We start from the raw sequence: 24,618 nt of genomic DNA on the forward strand, positions 1-24,618 counted from the left end.
TCAGGAAACACATCTTACGTAATCACTCTGTCTACAGATGTCTGTCTGCCCTCACAGCTTTTGAGTTCATCAGCCACTTCAACTAAGTTTGGCAAAGGAGCATAAGTCTGAAACACCACATTCCAACTTTCATAAAACTAAGCTATTTGGTCTAGACAAAGAGATCTGATTCATTTTCTTTCCTAAGAAAGCAATGGTGAGGCATGAGCCCAATCTTTGTTGAGCACCACAGATACAAAAGCTCCACACACTGGAAAGCTTCTCTGGCCATTCCCATCTTCATTACCAAGTAGTGCAAGTGCAAGACACATCCTAAAGGGATCAAGCTCTATTAATTCCATCTTGTAAATTTTTTTTCATGCAAATGTAGCACCCATAAGACAACGTGAAGTACTGGACGGCCTTATGTTTATACACTGAACAAACAGAGCTCTTCCATGTTATCTCACTAGTTAAAACAGGCAGAAATTAGCAGCCTAGAGAAGTCAACCTCTAAATGTGTTCCTGTACAGCCCATAAGCCTGTGTGTTTCAAAATGTGTGTCATTTGAAGGAGCAGAGAATAGGAAAGAAAAGGGTTTGAACTCTATTAGGAACATAAATGTTCCTTCATTCCATATACACAGGCAAAACTATTTAATACTTCTGATCCAACTCAGACTGAACCTCTCATTGCAAAGTGAACAGTCATTGCTCAGCTACTAAATTATTGTTTTACTAAGTAATGTACTCACCTCAGCTGTGAGCTGTCTCTGGGCATCTTTAGCTGCTCCCAGATGCTGGACAAGTTCCTCATTTTCAACTGCACACTAAAATATGCCAAAAATGTTAGAAATACTGTGATGTTTTGTCCTGTGATATTTGTATCATGTACTACAGATAATTAGCAACATTGTAACTATTCTCACCTCTCCTCCACAGCAATAATTATCTACACGTTTAAAATGTTTACACAAGAACACGCAGCATTAGATTGCACCTTGCTAAATGAACCTCCAAACAAGTATGTGCCCACTGAAATACTTGCACTGACACTTGTCTCACCGACATAACTCAGAGCAGAGTTTTGTATCTAATATTTAAAAGAATTTTAACTATTGCATTTGAGAAACCATCTATGCATCATTTAATAAATTGATGCTTTCTAGTCAAGTATGCCAGATGTTAAACACCAAACAAGGTCATCCACATAAGGAAGGTGGAATATTTCCTTTAGGCTCTAGTACAGAGAGGATTTTAATCTGTCCTCCAGTTACACTAGTAGCAAATAACAACAGTAGTGTCTCAACTGGATTGCTTACAGCTTTTGCCTTTTTCTGCAGGTCGACTATCTGAGAGAGAAGATGAGTGATTTCTTCTTGCTGCCGGGCAGCATCTTCAGTTTTCTTTGCTAGCTCTTCAGAGATATTGGCAATCTGGATGTTTGCATCCCCTTTAAGAGAAGTAATCAAAATTAACATCACAAACCCAAAATCAGACAAGTAAGCATAAAGATGTTCTTTTGGAACATCACTTGCTTCAGCAAAATCCTACCCCCAATTCACAGTAAGGTATTTTAGAAAAACACAGTAAGGCACAACCAAAAAGGCATCAAGTGCTCATGCTTCAAAGGAGACTGAACACTTTCAATGCAAAACTATTTTTAAATGAGAAAAAATTAGCTTTCAGCCAACATTTTCTGCTGTAAAATTTCAGCCCAGAAGTTTTCTCCTCATAACCATTTGTAAAAGGAAAATAACTACCACAGAAAAACATGACTGACTGATCTGTTTCAGATTTTTACTGACCTATCTCAAAAGGGTATAAAGAAGTAGGCACATACTTAGCTCTTTTACACAGTCATTGACAAGTTGTTGTTCTTTCTCTTCATAAGTAATTGTTTCAGTCTTCAGCTGACAGGCCTGTTCAAGAAATCCACATCAAATATGCTACATTAGCACATTTGTTCTTTGCCAGTCTGTTGTTGCACTTCCGTCTGCTTCAGAAAGACAAGCTATTCTAATCACTCCTTCAGGAAGACAGTGAGAAACTACAGTTTTTGCCTGTCCTCCCACATGTTCTGGAAAAAGAGGCCAGGTGAACATTCAGCAGAGACATGACTGTATGGAGAAACTTGCATCATTATCAACATATCCCCACTAGATGTCACTTGTGTATTTTGCACTAAAAGTAAAAAGAAAAAGAAAGGCTTGGGCATACAAAGCACTAGCATGCAGGACTTGATCTGCTCACTGAGCAAAGCCAGGGGTCATCAAAAACCAAAGAAATGCTTGGTTTAAATAACTGAATTAAACATTCAGGTATTTAAAAAACATGCTATTTGATCCTATTTGAAAAGTTCTGGCACTGTAACCCATAAAAAACCTTAATGCAACCTCCTTGCCTGGTTTGTATTTTCCACTGTGACTCTGGCAGTGCCAAGAGCAGCATGGCTGCAGCCAGCTGGTTCTGTCTGGCACCACCTCGGTGGGTCTGTAACCTATTCCCAAAGCTGGGGGCATGCACAGACACCCACAGACTGCATCTACAGACAACTGCACAGCTCACAGGTTTCAGATCTGGCTTCATCCTGTGCCTTGCTGGCACAGACTTCATCTCCCTGGATGGGAAGGCAGTGCTACATGGGGTTTCCTACTCCAGAGCTCTGATGCAGCGGCTCTCTCAGTTCTAATGTTCATTATTCTCAGACCATCTATTGCTCATCTTCCTTGTGCACCTTCTCAGTTAAGAGCACAGCAGTCTCCATTACCTGGTGTCTTGTGCAAAGATGTGACACTACCTATTTACAATGGGCCCTGCATTTGCAGTGGAAAATGGAAGTAACATTCTGTTTTCATATATTCACTCTTAGACGGAAAGTATCCCTCCTGCTATACTCTGCTACATGTTTGCAAAGTGGTAACAGGCTCCCACGTTTAAAACTTGGTTTGAAAATATAAAATTATTCACTTCATAGTCAATTATTAAACTTTAAAAACCTGTGTCATCTGTGAAACAAACAGAATATTATAAGAAATAAAGAGAAGAAAAGTACATTCAATTTAAAATATTAACTGCCTTGACTTGAAACACAAAATGAAGAAATGTAATGCAAGAAATCTGCATGTTGACAAATACTGAATTAGTATCAGGGACCATGTCAGCCTACAAACCTGAGATCTGCAGCTCAAGTCACATGTATCTGCCAGGTCAGCCCTTTACAACCTTTTCCAAAGTGCAATCCTGGACTCCAAAATCTGTCCATATTCCTGCACATTCTTACTACACAAACACTGTTTCGCACGTAGCTTCATTTGGGAAGAATTTCTTCACAGAAAGGGTGATAGGACATTGGAATGAGCTGGAGTCACTGTCCCAGGAGGTGTTCAAGAAAGGACTGGACGTGGCACTCAGGGTTCTGGTCTAGTTGGTAAGGTATTGATTGGTCTAAGGTTGGCCCCAATGACCTTAGAGCTCTTTCCCAACCTAACCAATTCTGTGACTCTATGTATTCTGTGATTCTATGTATTCTGTGATTCCACATTACAGCCTTTCCTTCATTTAAAAGGATAAAGGATGGTGATTAAACAATCACAGAGGGATCTGTTACATGTGGAATCATACTCTTAGTTAGACTCTCAGCTTTTAATACAAGCTTCTCAATACCTGTGTTCTAGCACTTAGATGAACAACTATATTAATCAAAACAAAGGGAGCAATTTCACCTCAGATCTAAGCACAACATTTTCCTCTTCAAGGTCCTTGAGCTTCTTTTGAAGAGAGTCCAAATGAAAGTAGTTCTGGACGGAGGAAGAAGATTCATTTCTCTTGAGCCTTGTAGGAAAAAGCAACAAATTTAAAATAATTTTTACATATACATACTATGGCAAATCTTACAGAAACACAGACTGAACATAAGTCTCAAAAACAAACAGAGCTACATGAAGAAATACTTATTATTATGAGTTTATTCATGCCATTACTTTTGGGCAGCAATAAATTCATAGTGAATTTCAAAAGAGAACATTTAAAATGTTATTTATTATGTTGCACATTCCCTATGGAAAAGTTGTTCAGCCAAGGCTATGAGAAAAGAAACCATGTTACTACAGGGAGCCATCCAATAGCTCCTGATTAATGCTGCACATGCTTCATCAGAATGCAGCAATAATTCTGCAAGGGCAGACAGCTCCTTAGAGCCTGCAATGCTGTTCAGCAGCTAAGTACCTGGAACACACCCTGTAAGCCATGCTTTATTTCTTTCCCTTGGCTTGGAATTTTCTCATAGTGCCTTCAGAGGTCCTTCAAGCACAAAGGTCACTCATATAGCATGTCCTAGCACATGCAAATGTGTGTGGTATACTGGGCTGCTGCCAGTGAGAGCCACAGCTGCCCCAGCACAACAGTGACCCAGTTCCTCTGAAAGTTGCAGCGTGGTGCCAGCAGCCTCCCCTCCTGGCTCCTGTAGGCACCTGGATAGCCAGCTGGCTCAGTGCAAGTCCTTCCAGCTGGACCTTGCACCAAGTTCTGAGTCCCATTTATAGTACCAGCCAACACTGGGGCAATTTTACCACTTTTCAAAGTGATGAAATCATCCAACAGATGACAGCTCAGCGCTGCAGATCGATTGACTTAACTTACGGGGTGGAACAGACAGACTCCGGCTCGCTCTCTTCAGCAGCACTGGTGTAGAACTGGAGCAGTTCATCTTTCATGGACAGCTCATGGCGCAGCTGAGAAACCTACACAAAGAAAGAGCTCACAGATCAGTAAGCTGATTTTTCAGACACATTTTTAAGCAAACTCACCACAAATTAGCCTTTTATTCACTCTCCAGGCATCATCTTGGACTAAATCAAGAGTCCAAAACTGGAACAGACCAGAATGATTTCTTTTATTTCTTAGGAAGAAGGGAAAGTGTACCTGTTTAAAGTAGCCACTAAATGATTTTTCACTGGTCCAAATATACAATTATTCAGTGCTATTAGACATGTTTCTTTTTTACCTTCTTTAAGAGGAGCAATCCTGACTCACTGTTGCATTAGTCTAGATTCACATGCACAGTAATGGATATATTGCAATGATACAGCAAGAAATAATTGTGGCACAATCAAGCCACATTGCATTTATTCATTTTGTGTGATGACTGTCACCTTCTGGCATGGATGCTGACATTTCCTCCTCTCCAAGAGGCTTTACATAAAATTACTGAAATGCTTGTGTAGTAAGGTTACAATTGTGACTCAAGTGCGGGTTGAGCTGCAGAACACCACCACAGAGTGGGAGGCTGCTGTTCTGAGGCTGTTCCAACAGTGAAGGCTGCAGTCAGTTTCTGGATTTTTTGGCTCCAGTAAAGTAGTTTGTGGGATTCCCATACTTTGTATATGCATGCAACAAAAATTAACGAAACATCAAAAGTGGGTGATTAGGATTCCTTTGAATCCTAACCCTAATGAATTGTGAGCTCTACAAATGTCATCTTTGTTACTTTATATTGCTATTCTCCAAGAAAAGGATTAAAAGCCCAATTAGACAGTAGCACATACACAACTTCACAGCTGTGACTTAAGATGCCAGCAGCAGGAGATTACTTTTATTTGCCTTGCACAACTACAGACAGCATAACTGATCACACACATCCATTCCCTTCCACTTGTACTGCAAGACTTGGCCCTCAGTTTGCACTTTCCCATGTAAAAAATGCACAGTATGTTGCTTTTTAATAAACTGCTTTTCATATTGTAAGCATACTTTTCTTTGTAGTTATTATTAGGAAAAAACCAGAGAATATCAATTACATAGATTTGAACTCCATATTCATGGAACAAAAGAGCAGATGCAATCCAAAAAAGCACTTGAATTGTTCACAATTTGAGGCAAACAAGATCATTTACTTAACTATGACTGTTCTGTGTAATGAGAAGTGCTAAGGCACCAAGTCCTCCTGAGACATGGGTTCTAAATAGCAAGGGGAAAAAAAAACATCCCCATCCAACCACATTTTAGAAAGCTATTAAACAAAATTTGTGCACTAATTTTTGGAGGCTCGCTTTCTCCATTTCAGGAAGAGTGAAAATGCTGAACCAAAAATAATGATTTACTTCCCTTCAGCACATTATAACTCAGCCTCTTTAAGAAGCAAGAATTCAGATGCTGTCTGTGGGTGGACGCTATATCATCTCCAGCTCTTGCTACTGTTTTTTTCTTTGTATGAATTAAAAAGACTGAGAATACTATTTTTACTGCCATTTCTGAGCATTCCAAACCTCCAAAAGAGAGTGAACAGTCAGAAAGGTTGATCTTCTAATGGAACAGGACCTGAAACAATAGGCATAAACTGAAACATGGGTGGTTCCTCCTAAACATTGGGTGCAACTTTTTAATTGTGAAGGTGACTGAGCACTGGCACAGGTTGCCCAGAGAGCTTGTGGCGTCTCCATGCTTGGACATAGTCAAACACCATCTGGACATGGTCCTCGGCAATGGATTGTAGGGGGTCCTGAAGGTTTGGACAAGATGACCTCCAGAGCTCACTTCCAATCTCAATCAGGCTGTGAAACTGTGAAACACTCACAGTAACTTCCAGCAACCCCTCCCTTTGATGCAGCATTTTGTGGTATGTTAACTTTGGTGAGCAGCTAAGCACCCACCTGCTGAGCACACAGTCTGCCCCACAATTCCCACAGGATGAAGGAGAGACTCAGAAGCTCAAGAGCAAGAAAAACTTCTTGCTGAGACAGTTTAACAAGTGAAGCAAAGCTTCCCATGCAAGCAAAGTAAAATAAAGAATTTATTCACTGTTTTAGATGAGCAGGTGCATGTTCAGCCACTTACTGGAAAGTGGGACCTTGGCACACAGAACTGTCACTTCTAAAGACAAACACCATAACCATGAATGTCCCAGATTCTTCCTCCTTTCCCTGACCTTCTATTGTTGAACATAACAACATATGGTATAGAACATCCCTTTGGTCAGTTTGGGTCAGTTTCCCAGCATCTTGTGCATATGGTGGACAGAGTGAAAGAGGAAAAAAAAAAAAAAGCTGAGGAAGCTGGGAGGGGCATGAAGGAAAAAGAAAAGACAAAGCACAGCAACAGGTAGGCTGGTGAAGAGTATTATCAGCATCCCGGACAGACCCAGGACACATTTTCACACTGCAAAACACTGAATTTGTTTTATGAACAGAAATATTTTCACAAGCCACTGCCAGATGTGCCCTCCGGAGCCAGTGCTGCCACGTTACTGTTGCACAATCTTGGTTTTGTTATCCAGCAACAGGGACTGAGCCCTCGCTGCGCATGGGACAAGGCCCAGACATCCACAAACCGAGCATGGTGATAGCTCATCTCTTCAGGCTTCTAATTGCCTCTGCTGGCCTGACAGCTTTACTCAGCTTCAGAACTAATTCATGAAATAGCTGTACCTATCTTAAAATTATCCTCACCCAGAGAACAACAGTTTAAAGACCTGGAACCTAATTCAAAGAATCAATATTTACTGAATCATGAACAATTGTTTAAAGAATAGAGTTGATTTGCTTTTCCTGACAGCAACTAAGTGCTTAACAGGTTAGAATCTCTCAAAAGAAAGACATCCTGTTACACTGTATGCAAAAAGCACACATACAAGTACCAAGTCAAAGAGCATTTCTGTCTTTACAACATTACTTTCTACTCTTAATAGACCACAAGCAATGTTCCATTTTTTAAGTCATTGTTCCAGATTATAATTCAACTTTGTCCTTTCCTCTCACTTTACGCAGAACAAAATCAAACCTGGACTTTGAAACCTGCTATCATCAAAACACAAACTCTGACAGGTGACCTGGAACTTGAATAACAGGTCTAGAAGGCTGCATTACCCAGAGGTTAACACAGGTTTGAGGCGGTGCTATTTGAGGACTGACTGCATTGGAAGTGCTGCCATTTTAGCTTCAGAAACACAGGCCAAAATACATAGAGGAAAAAGGGGATTTAGAAAGATTAGAAGAAGCTAAAACCTAGTGAGCTTCTCCATCCTGAATACAATTCACATTGTGCAGATTTACAGTTTACTTTTCTTTGATATTGAGCTCTAATGTCAAAGAAGACAATACCAAAGTGTAGGCAGCACCATTTTAGAGAAAGGAACATGGAGCTGCAGCATTCTTACTGAACAGCAGATAGACACACTGTACCTGGGAACTACACTCTCTGTTGAGAAAGCAGACACCCACCTCTGTAAAGCAAAATACTTCACAATTAAGAACGTTTCCTCATTATGTTTATGCTTCTAGAATATAGTAGTGAAACAGTAAGCTGAGACCGAAGTGTCTGTGCCCACACTAAAGGGCTTGCTTCAGTCCACTCACCTTTTCTCCTCTAGTACATCAAAAATCTCAGTTACAACAGTTTTTACTGAACATGATCACAGCCCCTTCTTAAACTTAGCAGTGCCTAACAAAACAAGCTCAAAAGACAAACCCAAGAATCTGATGCACTTTGAACAGGTCTTTATAACTCCAACGTGTATCTATCAACGTGGCATGTTACTAGCACAAAGGAAAAACTCTTTCTGCTTAATGGAATAGACAGAAGGTTTTGTCATGACAAAGGTCAAGGAGATATAAAGCTAAATTATTCTTGCCATGAGACAAATACAGATATAAAGCTAAATAATTCATGCTGTGATACATATACCAATAAAACCTTAATTTTACACCACACATCAGAAATAATTTGTTCCTGTGTAACAGAAAACACAAATCTCCCAGACAAACCATTTTTAGGCAATTTTTACAGAATTTTAGAAGTATCAAATTATTTTGTTTCTCTTATCTTTTGCCCTTAAAGACAGTTGTCTTAGTTACTGTTCTGTTAAAATATTCAAAAATCAGTTTTAATAGAAAATCTGTACCTATTAAAGGCAGATTTTCAGTACACAGAAGTGTCATGACTTTAAAGTCTGATGAGCTCTGCCTCAAAAGCATCAGTTTCTGAAGAAATCAAAATAACAGTGTGAAAGAGGGGTGTTGACAGAACATATGGCCCAACATACCAAGCCACCTGGTAAGAGGCTTATTTTTGGTGGCACGTTTCCTAATGCTGCTCCTCAGTTCCACTAAATGAAAACAGACGTGGACAGAGGCAGCCTGTCCCTGTCCTCTACCCTCCTCAATCAAATTTTCCACTTTGGATGGATGATATGAATTCACAGTCCTGCTCAGTCACCTTGCACACAGCTAGTACATGTCATACTGACCAACACACAAATAAATTGGTCTGCCTCATGATGGGACTTGGGCAGCAAGCAACAGCACTCCTTTGGGAGAGAACAGAACTACTTATCCATGCCAAAAAGGAGAGGGGCACATCAAAGGATATTATTTCATTGTGTTTGCTCCACCACCATTTATCACACATCGCTGACCACTCCATCTGCACTTTATCCTTCATGTCAGATGTTCATAATGCAACATCTCACAACCCTGAGCAGTGTTAATTATGAACCATTTTAAAATTTTTTGCTCCACTGTGGTTCATCGTTCTCTCACTCTCTGTCTTGCTCAAAACCACATACAGGTGAGATTCAAAAAGCAAGGCCACTGCCTCAGAATAGGAGAAATAACATTGACTTCTAGCTCATTTATTAAGCTGGAGTTTAATGACAGTTGTACTTACAGCTAAAGACCTGTTTTAAAGCACAGGTGCTACTTGAAATGATATGAGCTTTCTGGTGTGTTTGACTAATCACACCAATGTGTGCACTCCCAGCCCAGAAAGCCAACCATCCCCTGGGCTGCATCAAAAGTAGCATGGCCAACAAATTGAGGGAGGGGATTTTCCTCCTCAGCTGTTCTCTGGTGATCACCCAGCTCTGGAGTCCTCAAGATAAGACAGACATGGACTTGTTCAAGTAGGTCTAGAGGAGGGCCACAAAAATATTCCTTGTCCTATAAGGGATGGCTGAGAGTGTTGGGGTTGTTCAGCATGGAGAAGGCAACGCTCTAGGGAGACCATATTGCAGCCTTTCAGTGCTTTCAAGGGGGTTTATAAGGGAGATGGGAACAGACCTTTTAGCAAGGTCTGTTGTGATAGAATAAAGTGCAATGGTTTTAAACCAAAGGAGAGCAGATTTAGACTAGATATAAGGAACACATTTTTTGCAGGGAGGGTGGTCAGACATAGGAACAGGTTGCCCACAGCCAAATGCATGGACAAGGTGAAGCTAGAAGAAATTTCCCCACATCACTGCATATACAGCATTCAGGCACAAAAATCTTACCTCTTCTCTGATGTGTTCTACTTGCTCCTCTAGGAAATCATTTCTTTCTGTCAGTGATTTATTCTTCTTTAACAGCGACTGGCCAATCCGAGCAGCTAATTCTAAGTCCCGTTCTTTCTGTGAAGCATTAAGAACAGAAAGCAAACTTCAATTTATATTTTTTTAATTACCAAAGGATCAGAGGGAGGGTAAAGATGCCTTGAAATGGAAGAAACAAGCACTTAACAATAAATAGTTTTTCCTTCTGTGAGGACTTATTTGTTCGGGGGATTTTGCTGATTTTCCTTTTCTACTCTCACATATCTTGTATGCATATCTTGCATACAACAGCATTGTTCAGAAATGACTGACCCTCTCTCAAAGCATTCTTCAGTTTCCACTCGATCTACCTACAAATAAAAGGCAACAAGCTATGCAGGAGTAGAAGCCAGTTCCACCACAATGAACATTCAGCTCCTATTTTTGTGTTAGTGCTTTGCATTAGTGCTTTTGTATAAAAACAAATCCTAACCCTTTCCTTTTAGCAGATGTCCCAAACCACATTAAGTGGTTACTCTCATGTCATGCTTGGCCTCTTCCTCCCCCTCCTCTATGAGCACAGTACTGGAAATCACCTGTATTGACAATTCACCACAAGTACAAAGAAAACCAAGGAGCTTATCCTGTTGACATGTACATAAGGATATCTCAGCCTTGCAGAAGCTGGTACATGGGACTGTAATCTACTTGGGAGAGGATGATAAACTGCATAAAATTTTGCGCTGTTCATTAAGCATTTCATTTATCATTTTCTTATTTAACTACTAGATTTTTAATAGTGGTATAATGGTGGTTAACTTCCTAGTATACCCTTAGTTAACACCATTTGAGGAAGAATTTTCTCCCTGTCAGTGAAAATACTGTTTGGAGCTTACTTACTGCCCCTGACTGCCATCCAGATTTTATGACGAAATGCTACCTTTATGTCATGTGTACATTAATGACAAAGCCTACAAAACATACAGCTAGTGTTCACATGGATTTGAAGTCAATGAATTTGAATGAAGAGGCTTTCATAATGGAAAAAAAAAAGTTATATAATAACCAGTAAATAAAAAGAGAGGTGACTGATCAATGCTGTATCTGCAAATAGCATTTTCCAAATGGTTTCTGAAGGTCAGACTTATATTTGCATTAAAAGCTACTGGCATTATCAAGTCATAAAATCTTTATGCGATCTTATGTACAATCTTTCAGAAAAATAGGTGCCACTAAGTTATCCAAAATATGTTTGGACATATTTTAAGCCAACTTATTTTGTTCACTAATTTGGCTCACTTCATAAATACTGAGTGGAAAAAATATATTGCTGCAGTTGTGACTTCACAGAGGAGGAACTATCTAGCAGCAATGTTTTTTAACTTCAAATTTGAGGAATGTAAGTCCATGTTCAGGCTCTTCAAATAAACTCCCCAGTACTCCTACCCAATTTTTAGCAATTCAGCTCTAAATTTCAGTTTGGGGACAGGTCTCTTACTAACACAATGCTAAGGAACCAATTTATTACAGCTATAGGTAAAAAAAATAATACTGAGAAGTAAGACACATTTACACTATTATTAGAAAAAGATGAGAAAGCAGATTCATGATGAGACCTGCTCCAATTTTTACCACATACCCAGGCAGGCCTGGTGCCACTTTCTTTCCTTTGTTTCAGGGCTATAGGCACAGATTTCTGAAATATCTGCACACATGCTGTTTCAAGATCTTCTCTTTTCTATCTTCTCAAATGCTGCACCTTTCAAGGTTGTAATGCAAGCACCTGAAGCTTGCAAACATGAAGGACAGACAAGGGGTGGCTTTTGCTTTTTCTCTCGCTCTTATATGTGAAAGCAACAGAAGGAGTTAAATTCTGTAAATGGCTGTAATCTCTTAAGATAACCATCACATGGAGAACAAAGGAAGGTGCTGTAAGTGCACCTATCCCTATGAACAGAGTAATTTCATTGGAAACGATGGCCAAACAAAACAAAACAAAAAGGCTTATGGAAAGTATTTATTTTAATAAAGTTTGGCATGTTATACACGCCCTTATTTTTCCCTTCCAAATATCCAAGTAGGAAAGTACACAAGAAACTTTAAAACACTGGCTCAGCAAGTCCTTCAAGCATTGCTCCCCTGAGTGTGATGCCTGGATCTACAGACATTTGGCCACAGGGACTCAGGGGAGGAAACAGTTTGGCAGAATGCTGCCATCAGTACTAGAAGGAGCCACAGACCAAATGCAGTAAATCTCAGCCAAACAAGGCAAAGGGAAGAGGGCACAAACAAGTTAACAGCCTGTTACTACAAGGTGTTGAATTATTCCAGGAGAAGTTTTTTGGGTAACGCATCAGTTTTAACAAGTAATTTGTACAGAGGTGTTTGAATGGGTTTGGCTCAAAGCACAAAATATAAGACTGTACTGTATTGGGGGGTATCCAGAACAGGTGGGAGATGTGAGTATTCATTCCCATGCTTGTTTTTTTTGCAGAATTAGAGGAATAACAGACCACCCAATTGGCTAGAAAGATACCATTTTTGACATTGCTATTGCAATAAGCAAGCAATTGAGTATAAAGGACTAAATTGCAGTCAGCCATGAACTGATACAATTGTAACAGTTTTCACCTAAAGAATTACTCATAAGCATTCTTCAGAAAATCATTGCTCAAGTTTACTGCAGAAATACAGCTGATTTTAGTACAACAATTTATCATGACTTTTATTGAACATAAGCATAGTACCATGACAGCTGCTTTTTGACATTTCTTGAGTGCTAAGGATTACAGGAATACCAATTTTCATAATAATGGCATAAAAACCCCACAAAAAACAACCAAATCAACCAAACATAAGGGAAAGAAGGCAAATGGAGTACTAGTATTTTCTAATTTTGTGCCTATGTACTTCTCTGGAAAGAAATTATCTGAACAAATTATTATGAAAAGAAGTCTGTGAGCTTTTAAAAATTATTTTCTGAAGAGAATATATCCATCAGTAATGACACTCTCAGTTTTACACGTACTGTAAAAATATGTGTCATCTTAAGATGATTCCTTCTCCTCCTCCTTCATTAGAACAAACATTTGGCCAAAAACAAGTTACATGGCCTCAACTGAAAAATAACCAGAAGTAATGAATCCATTTGAGTGAGGTAAACAAATGATCTTTATTTAGAAAGAATATATAGCTGACCAATTAGATAAAGTGTACATACACTTAGAGCCCTTATTCTTCCACACTGAAGGACAACATACCAACAATGTTTATTAGTGGTACCATGTAATTCCAGCACTACTTTGTCACACTGTACGGGTCCTTAAACAGATGTAGTACTTGCCTCTTCAAGAAGACGTGTTACAGCATCTATGTCATTGTATGTTTTAGTCATCTGGCCCACTCTTTCAGCACATAAAACTGCAAAGAAATAAAGCAAAACATTAATCAGATAGGCAGTACCATTGGGGGAGGATCACAGAATATTCTGAACTGGAAACCATGCACTAGGACCACTTAAGTTCAACTCCCATTCATTGCAAGAAATATCTTTCTAAGTTTAGATGTGCTTAAGTTTTCATCTAAAGAACTGGTTATGTCAACTTTTGGATGAGCACATCAAGAGCTAAAAACTCAAACCAAACAAAACAACAAACAAACAAAACTCAACACACCCCCTACCCCCCCCCACCCTCAAAAAAATCCAATATTCATGTGATACTGGTAATACAAATGCTCCTCTTGTTACAAGTACTTGCTTTTGTCAGCAGCAGACCAAACTTAAAATGTTAAAACTTTCTTCTCTGAAGAACAATATCTTGATTTTATTTAAAAAATAATCAGCAGGTCAAAACAGATGTTCTTAGATATATGATTAGGATTCCATCATGTCACCTACTCATTGCATGGCATGCAGTAGCATTACTCCATGAATAAGCAACTCCAATACTGTTAGGGGCACTGCTCATCAGAAAGCGACTATGTCATATTAAGTTGATAAGAACTGGGTTTATGGTACAAGACAGCAAAGTATGCATGCAAAATAAGAAATGGTTTTGGTAATACCCAGCCACACCACAGTGATCACAGTATCACCCATAGCAAATATTTACTTAGACTGGTTGAGATTGTTAATCATTAAGGTGGAACCAGGAGTTTTGTCAGACTGAAGAAAGTATGAGGAAGTTCAGTCTATCACCATAGGTGATTCTTTAAGAAGCTACACTGACTTATCTAGAAGTCAACAAGTTTTCAAAAAATTTATCAGCTGTCACAGCAAACAACAGCACTTTCTGCTCTACCCTTTTTTTTTTTTTTTTCAAATACACTTTTTCCTCAAACCCTGTAATTCTGGAAAAAAGGGCTGTTAATGAAATTCAGTGGATCACATGGACTATGAGTTATCAAGCTGCAGTAGCCTGAACTGCTCTTCAGGGGATTTACCCTTGGCAATGTCACTTAAGGCTCCGTCTGGCAGATAAGCTAATGTTGTTCCAGTGCACACTAAGGCGGGGGAAGAGACAGATCAGGCCTAATAGGATTTACATACTGAGGAGAAAAAAAAAGCAGAACTGTACAGTAATATTAGCAAGAGACAGTTTGTCACACTAAGGAAACAACACTACCTAATTCATAAATGCACAATCTGCATATAAATAAATATACAGCTGATCACCACTAAGGTACGTTGACATACATCAAATGCAATATTACTTAGATATCTCTTGTTGGAGGATATTTTTCCCAATTTAAATATAAAAAGTTGCTTAAATTATGGCAAGAAGTTGCATTTCTTCGTTTATTTTCCCATTTCTCTAATTCTACTTTTGCAGATCACATCCTAAAAACATTTATAATATTCATTGACATGAGTACTGCCAGTGAACTCCAAAGAATGCTATACAAAAGTATTCAAAATATAATTGCATTTATCCAAATAGTAAGTCTGAAAGTGGCAACAGTAAAAAGTTTATGCTTCAAAGTAATAACCTGACAAACATATCAATAGAAAGAATAACTCTACCACTGCAGAAGTAAAAACACAGTACATCTTTAAACCACAAGCTATATTACCCAAAAGCAGACTAATAAGGATTCCATAGGAAAAAAATGCAGTGACTTGCAAAAAGGGGATTAACAGAAGTTTTCCATAAAAACAGAAGGTATAATGTTCAGAAGACTATTCATCCACACACACAAACTGACATCACCATAAACTCAACTTTGTTTTAAATATACAAAGTTCATAAGTCATGCTATAAAACATCTATAAGAAACCCTGATGCCAGCAGGTTTACAATACAACCACACACTAAATAGTTCCCCTGTTTACAACATTCCATCACTGCTATAAAATAATATTTGACATTGTCATTAGCAAGCTCATTTAAATTCTGTACCTAGCACTTAACAATCACAAATGAGCAGGACTATGGCAACCTCACACCATCCTGATTCAGGTAAATGTATAACTTTCCTAACTGCCAGGCTGATAAAGGATTGTGTTCCCTCAGACAGAATAAAATCACTCAGTTGGGAGAGTGATAAAGGTTGTTGTGTGGATACTCCCTAGGTTATTCCTTCAGAACTTGCCATTTAAACTTTAACCTGGCAAGGCAATACCACAGCATTATAACAACAGACATTACTAGCAGCAAAGTATAATCTGGTCACCAACAAACAGCTTTTATATAGAGAAATTTCCATCAAAGTTCTCTTAGTGATTGTCAAAACAGAGATCTTTGTACACTACTCTGCCAGAGTAAAAGGATTTCAAATCAGAAGTGTCGTTTTATGCACTTCATAAAAGGACCTACATCCAAGTAGAAATAAATTTCAGTAGACCACATATATTAAAATCTGCCAGTCAACTACTATCCATACTACTACTATTACATACAATACTGTGGAAACACAGAGCTACTAGCTAAAATGAAGGATTTGCTTTTGGAAGGAGGGCAAACTTGCAAAAAGGTATTGCTTTCAATTACTCAGAAATCAAGGCTTGTGGGAAAGAGAAGGTGAAAAGTAAGGGGAGAGTGGAATCCAGAAGCATAACTTAAAAAAAAAAAATCCTAAAAAGTGTCTAAATATCTAGTTATTCAGCCTCCATGGACTATGAGATAACATTTGGCCAATTCAGTTTTTACTTCTTAAGTGATCAAAAAATCTATCAGTGAAAAAGATAGACTAATTTGAAAAACTATTTAGAGGTGTTATCAGTGAAGTATGCAGTGGAAAAACATCCCCCCACACGTCACATATGTAATGGATCCTGCATAGTAGGTTTTTAGCCTGATGGATTTTCTGATGAGTATGAGAGCCTGGTAGTGCTGCTGTAGAGTAAAACAAGAGCAAATGAAGGACAGTGCCTTGTAATGCAAAACCTGCAGTGCCAAATTACTGACCTCTTTTTGCTCACTCGCACATCAGTAGTTTTTTGCTTGAGGGTGATAGGGAGCACTGTGTCTAAGTGATGGATGCATGCAAACAGCCAAATCAAATATACTTTGCACTTCTCAGCTTATGGAGAAGGCTGATAGGCAACACAGAAAGAAAGAATAATTTAAAAACCTCACGTATTTTGATAAGTGCTTTGAAGCTAATGTCACAGATCCAAAACAGGAAATAAAGAACAGAGAAAGCTTCCTTCACATTATTTTCATGACAGCTAAATGCATGGTACTGGAGACACATTTGCAGTTCAAAGTATTTGGGCTTTTTTAAAAGCCAAACACACAAATGGACAAACACTACATAGATCAAACATTTCCTCTGCCTTAAAGTACCTAGCACCATCTTTATACCATCCTAAAGTCTGCAAATTTACTGGTAACGGCATTCCTGTGTTTCCCAAAGTAAATACAGCTGAAAGGATGTATCCTGTATTTATTTCTTGTCATCTAGTTAATGGAGCACTGATTCCCAAGATGAAGATGCACCAGGACATGGAGGAACACATGCACTTTTCTGGATTGCTCCCTGAAAGTCACCAATTCAACAAGTATGCTACTTAGAGTAAAGGATGTTTGCAGGAACAGGAGACAGCCATAGAAGGAAAAGGGAGCAAGAATACCACTATTTGCGGCTTCTGTAATGAACCACCACCTGCCAAACAAAGGATTCAAATAGAAGGAGGAAAAAACACCAGTCACAGGTATCTTCAGCTCCTGTTCCCTGCATCCCTCAACACATAGTCCCTCTTCATTTTTGAGACCTATCAACCAAGGATAAACTAATGAAATAAAAGAGCTGCAGCTGCTGAAAAGGAAAGCCCAGCTCCCACTGCTCCTCTTCACGTCTATTTCTAACTATTAGGAAACATAAGAGGGCTAACATGCCCCTGTAAAGTTTCACTTTTGGGGCGGATAATATTGACCTGTATAATTATAGAGTCTAACAGGGAAGGCCTTAGTGCCTGAAGACTTCCCGACTACCAAAATTTACTTCATCAGAAACTCCATCAGGGAAAATTAATACTGTTTATGGAGCACAGATCTCTTGCCATTTAAACACCCATGCTTCTAAGTGGGTTGGCAATAGGGGGACAGTGGTGGCAGCAGGGGACAGTGCTTTTTTTTCCGTAACAGTTTCCTATCCAAAGCCTTTAACTATGGCAAGGCCTGCTACATTCTTGCTCTCTTGCTCAGTCATGACAAGCCCTGCCTCACAAACAGCTTCTGTCTTGCCCCGCTCTGCTCAGAGCTCTGTCCAAACATACACCAAAGACACAATGGCAAGGGCATTGCATCCTGAAGGTTGCACATGGACAGAACACACATGGCAGATCTGACTGAGCCATGCTCCCTGGTGCCACTTGGCACATGGGAGCCATCAAAGACCCGGGCAGACTCAGACTCCTCAGCTCTCGACGGATTCATTCCTCAAAGGCTATTTTTACACTCAAAGGATAAAGCACCCACTAAAAATTACAGTTTCAGTTCCAGAGCCACTGATAGTTATGCTTTGGCACAGGTTACTGTGAGCACTACATCAACTTGAGCCAAGCACATGTGGAATTCTGAAACTGTGCCATATTAGGTATATCACCTTTCAAATAAACTCAGGAAAATTAGAGCTGAAATATGCTGTCAGCTGTTACTGATTTTTCACAGTTAAAGATAAATATGGTATCTTCTCCTCCAATGCAGAGGTGTTTTTTACAGCCCTGGTTAAGGTGGGGCAGAGGCTTCAGATCTGCTGTTGCCTGCCACATTTGAGACAGCCCTAAGAGAATACACACATCTAAAGACCTTAAAAATTTTAAGATACTACTGTCACCTGAGCTTGAAGAATGTGCTTTTGAGTCACACCTTACTAGAAATCCAAATCCTAAGGGAACAGCCCAGCAGTTCCCCCAGCCTCCCCCAGCAGTCCCAAAGCAGGGAGCAGGCCAGTGGCTCCAGAAGGCAGATGGGGAGGTCAGCGATGGCGTGACCCAGGTTAGAGGGATAAGGAGCGGTCACAGCGTGCCAGCTGCCTCACAACTGTCAGGTCACTCTGTGAGTGAGCTCTGTGCAGGAGTCTGGAAGAACATGATGTTGTGGGAGATACATAATCAGTTAGGAAGTTCAACAGACAATCCAATAGATTCTGATTTTGTCTTCTTCAAATGCTACAGCATGGCTTACTGTAATCTCAATGGCACTGTTTGCAAAATAATCTTTTAATATTAAGCTGCAGGTACTGATTCTTCTGGAAGAAGAGATTTTATCTTACTGTTTAAGGCTATGGTTTAAGGAATGTTTGTTTACTGCAGTTTCTCTCATAGGGTACTCAAATAGCTTAGCAAATTCAATATTCAAGCCTTAAATACAAACCTTTGTTATTACCTAACTGCAGGTTCACAAAAAAAGCCCCTTAAAAACAACAAACCACAGCTTTTACTTCTTTTCTAAAGCCTCTGCCTGAAACTTCAGGCAGGGAATAATTTCAAAGTACTTCCTCTAAGTAGAACATGAACTTCATCAAATTTTCTAGTGATGAATGAAAAATCAAGTTGAAAGAAATTTCAAAAAGAGCATCAGACACTTGTTCCTTCTATTAGCATAAACAGATCAAATGTGGTAACTTGGAAAATACAGACACAAAGTGAAATAAGAAAATAAGAAAAAGTCTCTGGAGACAACACCTTAATTCTCTTAATTTCCTTAATGCATACATCATTTACAGACACAGCTCAGGATAGCTCTTTCTTAAAACTTTTTTTGCAGGGTTTTTTACTACTAGCCACTGAGTTACTGTCTTGATATTCTCTTCCATTTGTTTTTTTTTTTTTGTCAAGAAATGTCTAGACTACAGTCAATGTAATAAATAAATGTGTGAAAGATTTAAATCAGGATCTGGACTGTACATCTTTAAAAATCCTAAAATGAAATTACAAGCCTGTAAGCCACATATTGTCAGCTGTCTCCTTTCTTAGATATATAGTCTTTTCCTATTCCAACTCTTTGGGAGGGAATGGTTGTGCCAAAGCTTTCAAGAATGGCTCCTATCTTTTTTGCTCTAGCATTCACAGATTCCAGAGCTCTGAATGGCCTCCATTGTATTGTATCCTACATTTTCAGTCAGATCCAGAAAGCAGATCTCTGGAGTCAGATCCCTGGAGTGTCTGATTTAAGATTTTAATAGTGATCCCAGGACTTTTTTTCTTCTTAATTCAACTGGAGACAGATTCTTTGCCTGCACTTACTAAGTGCTTTAGATAAATAGGACTTTTAAACTACTACATTAGTAAATGGAAATGGCTGCCATCATAGGTCCTATATAGGTAAGAGTCCTTTCCTGTCCCAGCTGCAAAAGCAAGAATCAAAACACAGTTACCTTTCAGAAACAGCTGACTCAACAAATCACTAATCAAAGGAAGCTGACAGGTTGTCCTTTCACAGCTCAGGTTCCTTTATGAAGAAAATCTGAGAAGACACTGTCAACAGATATCCCTGAGCAAAGTTTCACTGCAGTCAGCCCCGAGGCCAGCTTATCAAATGAAAGGTAAACATACTGCTGTCAGGCAACTTTACAATTCCAAAGCAATGCCAATTCCAAAGGTGCTTTCCACTCTCATCAAGAGAGCTGACTGCAATGCTGCCAGGCATAATGTTAGTTCCATGACAGGCTCCAGAAACAGCACTCAGGGGAATTACGGCATCTAAACGTCGGCACAGAGAAAAACCTCACTACAGCAAAATGACTATGGAAATAACAGTCAAGAAGTGAGTACACATCCTGCATATGGAATAGGCTAAACAGTTAAGGAGTCCTAATTACACAGTTTTTATCCTCTTCTTTTCAATAACTATAAATGGTTGAAGTGGAGCATATCCTCTGATTTGCTGTTTCTGGTACCAGATTTACAGCCAGATATAGCTAAAATGTTTCCTTTGTTCAGGATGAAAAGGCTACATGCTGGTGTTTCCATCTGCTTTACTTACAGAATGGATTGACTCACCCATTCTCCTAGAGAAATACTACCCTTTGCAAGTACTCCCCTGTGCAAAGATACATAGAAATACCATATATAAGTTTGTGTATCTGTATCTCTGCTACGCTGAGTGTGTAGGCGATATGAACACATAGGTGGAGACGAAAAGGCATCTTTAGAAGACATTTCAAACACATACTGAGCTTTTGAGAGGAAGGCAGTGTAGAAAGACAGGGCTAAATTTATCCCAGATAGAACTCAAATTTTTCTTTCCCCCCCTCAAAATCATTAAGAGCAGCTTCAGACTGTTAGATCTGGATGAAGGGTAAAGTCAGCAGAAAGAACAAGAAGAGCATGATTTATGCCTCAGTAATGATTTAATTGCTAAAATAATAGGAATAAAATATAAAAAATGTCATCTGGCCTCCCTTGAAAGCTTGCTCTCCATCCCAATCCCCACTTCTAAATTTTCTTTTTATCAGTATTTTCTTCAGCACCTTTCTTTTTTACATTGACACACAAATCTGAAAACCAGGTGGGATATTTGATTGTGAGTTTTTACAGGAAAATCCTATGCAATGGTGTTCAAAGGGCATGGTTTATTCACCAAGAAGTCTGGAACAGGAACTGTTAACCATGAGGTGAACAAGGATGTAAGTTCACAGCACGTCACATTTTCTGTGCTAACAATCCTTCAAACCATCCCTACGTCAGCTTTACAATAGTTCATTTGGAAATAACAATTCTCTACCATAAAACTACTGCTTCAGAGAACAATTTACAGCACATGAAATAACAGGAATTGGGCATTTAGCTTTTGCTACCTGAAACCCTGAAGAAGGTTACCAGATTGGCTGGAAGCAGCCCTAGGATAGATACCCTCTCTATTCAGCAAGTGCACGGGAGGATTTTCAATGCATTCCCATTTCCACCTGAATGGGTCAGTTGCCCATTATTTCTAGAGAGTACAACAACATTTTTGGGTTGGTTTTTATATTGAAAATTTAAGTCATAAGACACCACACTTGGATTATTTCTGTCTATGCGCTTTCAAATTCATGGATAAGCACAAAATTGCTGCTCTGTTCTAGAAGCACCTGCTGGGACTGACAACCTAAAATATACAGTTTCATAAGACACACATTTTGTGCATATAAAAAATGCACTACAATCCCAGAGAGAGAAGATTTCCCAATTTCTGTTTTATTATAAAATAGATATTGCACAGCCTTCATCTGTTGATCATGCCTTTCTTATTTAAAGAAGTATACATAAATTAAGATTTCTCTTATTTGGATAGTAGACAAATACTTCATCCAAACATACTGGCTACACATGTAAAACACAGAATTTTGTCTATTTAATCCACAAATATCACTCAAATCACTTTTAGGTTGCCATGTGATACCATGAAATATTAAAAACAAAAGGTGAAAAGTACCTTCTTCCAAGATATCAAGGCTCTGCCTGTTAAAAGCACGTTTCCTCTCATTTTCCTTTTCATAGTCATATTCGTAACTTTCTTCTTCGTTTACTGACATTGCTGCAGTTATCCCAGATAGACACGAAACGATGCCTGAGTCTCACAGGCGATGGGAAGTCATTCCCTCGGAGGCTGTATCTTTGGGCAGAGCAGAGCAAGGTCTCCACAAAGCAGGATACCATCTTTCCTCACTCACATGCTCAGCCAGGGAACTCCGGAGAGACTGACTACTTGTCCTTAGTGCAACAGCTTTGAGTTGTGCAGATGGGGTGGAGGAGGGAAGAGACCATCTGTCTATTAATTACTAGAAGGTTTATGTTGCTTCTCAGACCAGCTCTGACGGTAGCCAGTTTTTGCTCAAAAGCCCCACTAACATATTTTGGACAAAGTCAGTGGGCTGAAAGACCCTCCCTGACACTCCTCATATCAACAAGGCTCCCTCTCCTCTGCCCCTGCTCTTAGGAGTGCAGTGGTAGCTTCCCGCAAGTGTCTCAACACGGAAGTCTGACCCAGCCTCTGTCTGTCACACCTGGAGAAGGGTGTGCACCACACAGAGTCATAAATCACCTCTCACCTTGCCCAATGCAGCAAGACCTCACTGGAGCTGTGAACAGCCTGAGCCTGTGCACACACAGCCAATCCCACCCAGCAGGGAGATCTTCATACCCAGGGCTACTGTGCAGTACAGTCTGACTGCAGCACCCACCACACACTAGAACCACTAAGTGAAGAACTGGGCTGGGGAAAGGAGCTTTTTTATTGCTTATACGAAGGAGAGGTTGCACTGGTACAAAGAACTTAAATGACATATCCCATTAGTTGTCCTATATTGTGTTTTTCACATTCATTTTTCTCTTCAGTCAGTTGTGGAATGAGAAATACCTCACAAGTCCACATATGGCACCCAAGTGTGTTTTCAGGGGTGCATGCATCTCTTCTTTGTTCAACAAGAAACAAATCTCCTGTGCTCAGACCTCTTTGTTTCCAACAGGCTATGTTTGCTAATCTTGGCTACACACACAGGGCAGGCTAACTTTCTTATTTAACTTATTGTAGCCATAGATATTTAATGTTTGCTAAGTTGCCTCCCTTACTTGCAGTGGCAAGCAGGAGCCCTTTGCTGCTAAAGCGTTCCTATCCACATCACGGGGCAAAGCATTTGCAGGTAAAGTGCGGGCAAGGCAAAGACACCTCATCATCCTCTGAGGGGACATCACAGCTAGGAACAGACAGACAAACATTACATTACAAGCCAGCAGAATGCAACAGTTTGATTCATGGAACAATTTCACTACTACCATCTCTGTAGTGGTGAGGAAGAACCAGTGGTGGGGTAGTATGAGATGGGAAGCAACTACTTTTACACAATAATGATAAATGATTCTGTTCTATGTTTTAAACTCTTGATATTTACATGCAAACAATGCAATAATGATTATATAAATAACAGCCAAAGGATATGGAATACATGTAAGTGGTTGCTGAGGGAAGAAACACTGATTACTGAATAAAGATTTTGCCACCCAAAGCAACTTGATCTTTGACTGCCAAAATTTACTGCAATATTCAGCAACAGCAATAACCTCAAGAAGTCAGGGGAAAAAATAGGATTATCTCTTTCTCCCCACATCATTACATTAAAATATGTAATTTTAATAATAATGAGGACTGCTTCTAGTTTCTGATGCTTAGAGTTTTTGTGTCTTCAGTTCTTACCTGTAACAGTGAATCAACTCTTTAAAAAATACTTAAATCAGACAAAGGTCTTAAATACCTACTTGCCATTCAGTGACCATTTATCACATTTCAGTAATAGCTAGAAAATGGAAATTGAGAGAGTAACCAAAACCGTAAGTCATATTAAAAAGAATGCAAGAAGCACCTTTTAAAGCCTAGGGACAGAAAACCCCTGTCAAACATGATGTGGTTTTAATAATCCTGACAAGCAGACAACTACAGCTAAGTATCCAGTTTATGAGGGACACACTGAAAGGAGGCATGTTGCTGTTCAAAATACATGACAACATAAGGAGAGTAATTGAATATTCCCACAAGCTGGCTTCTGAACCATGACTAATATCAACTTGTACCACACAGGAGGACTCTGACGTTCAAAAGCTGAGAGAAAGTGTTGTAATTCCTATTTTGATATCAGCACACGATAAATGCTGGAGCAAATTTATAATGGGTGGAGAAGGAATGTATGCCCCACCCTCACACTATCAACACATTTTTCATATATTCTGCATTACACGTCCTTAGCAGTGAAGGGACATTTACTTGCTAAAGATTACGAGGCAGGTTTCCAACCAACACCAAACAATAAGCAGTTATGGATTAAAAAAAAAAAAAAGCAGCTGTATTGTATTTCATTCTGAAAATATACAATCTAAACTGGAAAGATTCAAAAGAGATTTTTAATATTTCCTGTAAACACATACCCAAGGACTTAATT

At 39.3% G+C, this 24,618-nt stretch overlaps 1 protein-coding gene across 4 annotated transcripts in view; it reads right to left on the minus strand.

The window, feature by feature from the left end:
• TRAK1 (trafficking kinesin protein 1) overlaps positions 1-24,618 on the minus strand; it is an 81,167-nt gene that overhangs the window by 26,263 nt on the left and 30,286 nt on the right. For all 4 annotated transcript variants that reach the window (XM_058818884.1, XM_058818876.1, XM_058818864.1 and 1 more), the window contains 7 exons: positions 13,604-13,680; positions 10,243-10,359; positions 4,620-4,720; positions 3,704-3,812; positions 1,822-1,900; positions 1,301-1,431; positions 734-808 (listed from right to left, as the gene is read on the minus strand). In XM_058818884.1, the coding sequence (XP_058674867.1) occupies positions 734-808; positions 1,301-1,431; positions 1,822-1,900; positions 3,704-3,812; positions 4,620-4,720; positions 10,243-10,359; positions 13,604-13,654 (663 nt within the window). In that variant the 5' untranslated portion in view covers positions 13,655-13,680. The remainder of the gene's footprint in view (positions 1-733; positions 809-1,300; positions 1,432-1,821; positions 1,901-3,703; positions 3,813-4,619; positions 4,721-10,242; positions 10,360-13,603; positions 13,681-24,618) is intronic.

This window comes from Ammospiza caudacuta, chromosome 1 (genome assembly GCF_027887145.1).
Source record: "Ammospiza caudacuta isolate bAmmCau1 chromosome 1, bAmmCau1.pri, whole genome shotgun sequence".
In the NCBI taxonomy this organism is placed as follows: domain Eukaryota; kingdom Metazoa; phylum Chordata; class Aves; order Passeriformes; family Passerellidae; genus Ammospiza; species Ammospiza caudacuta.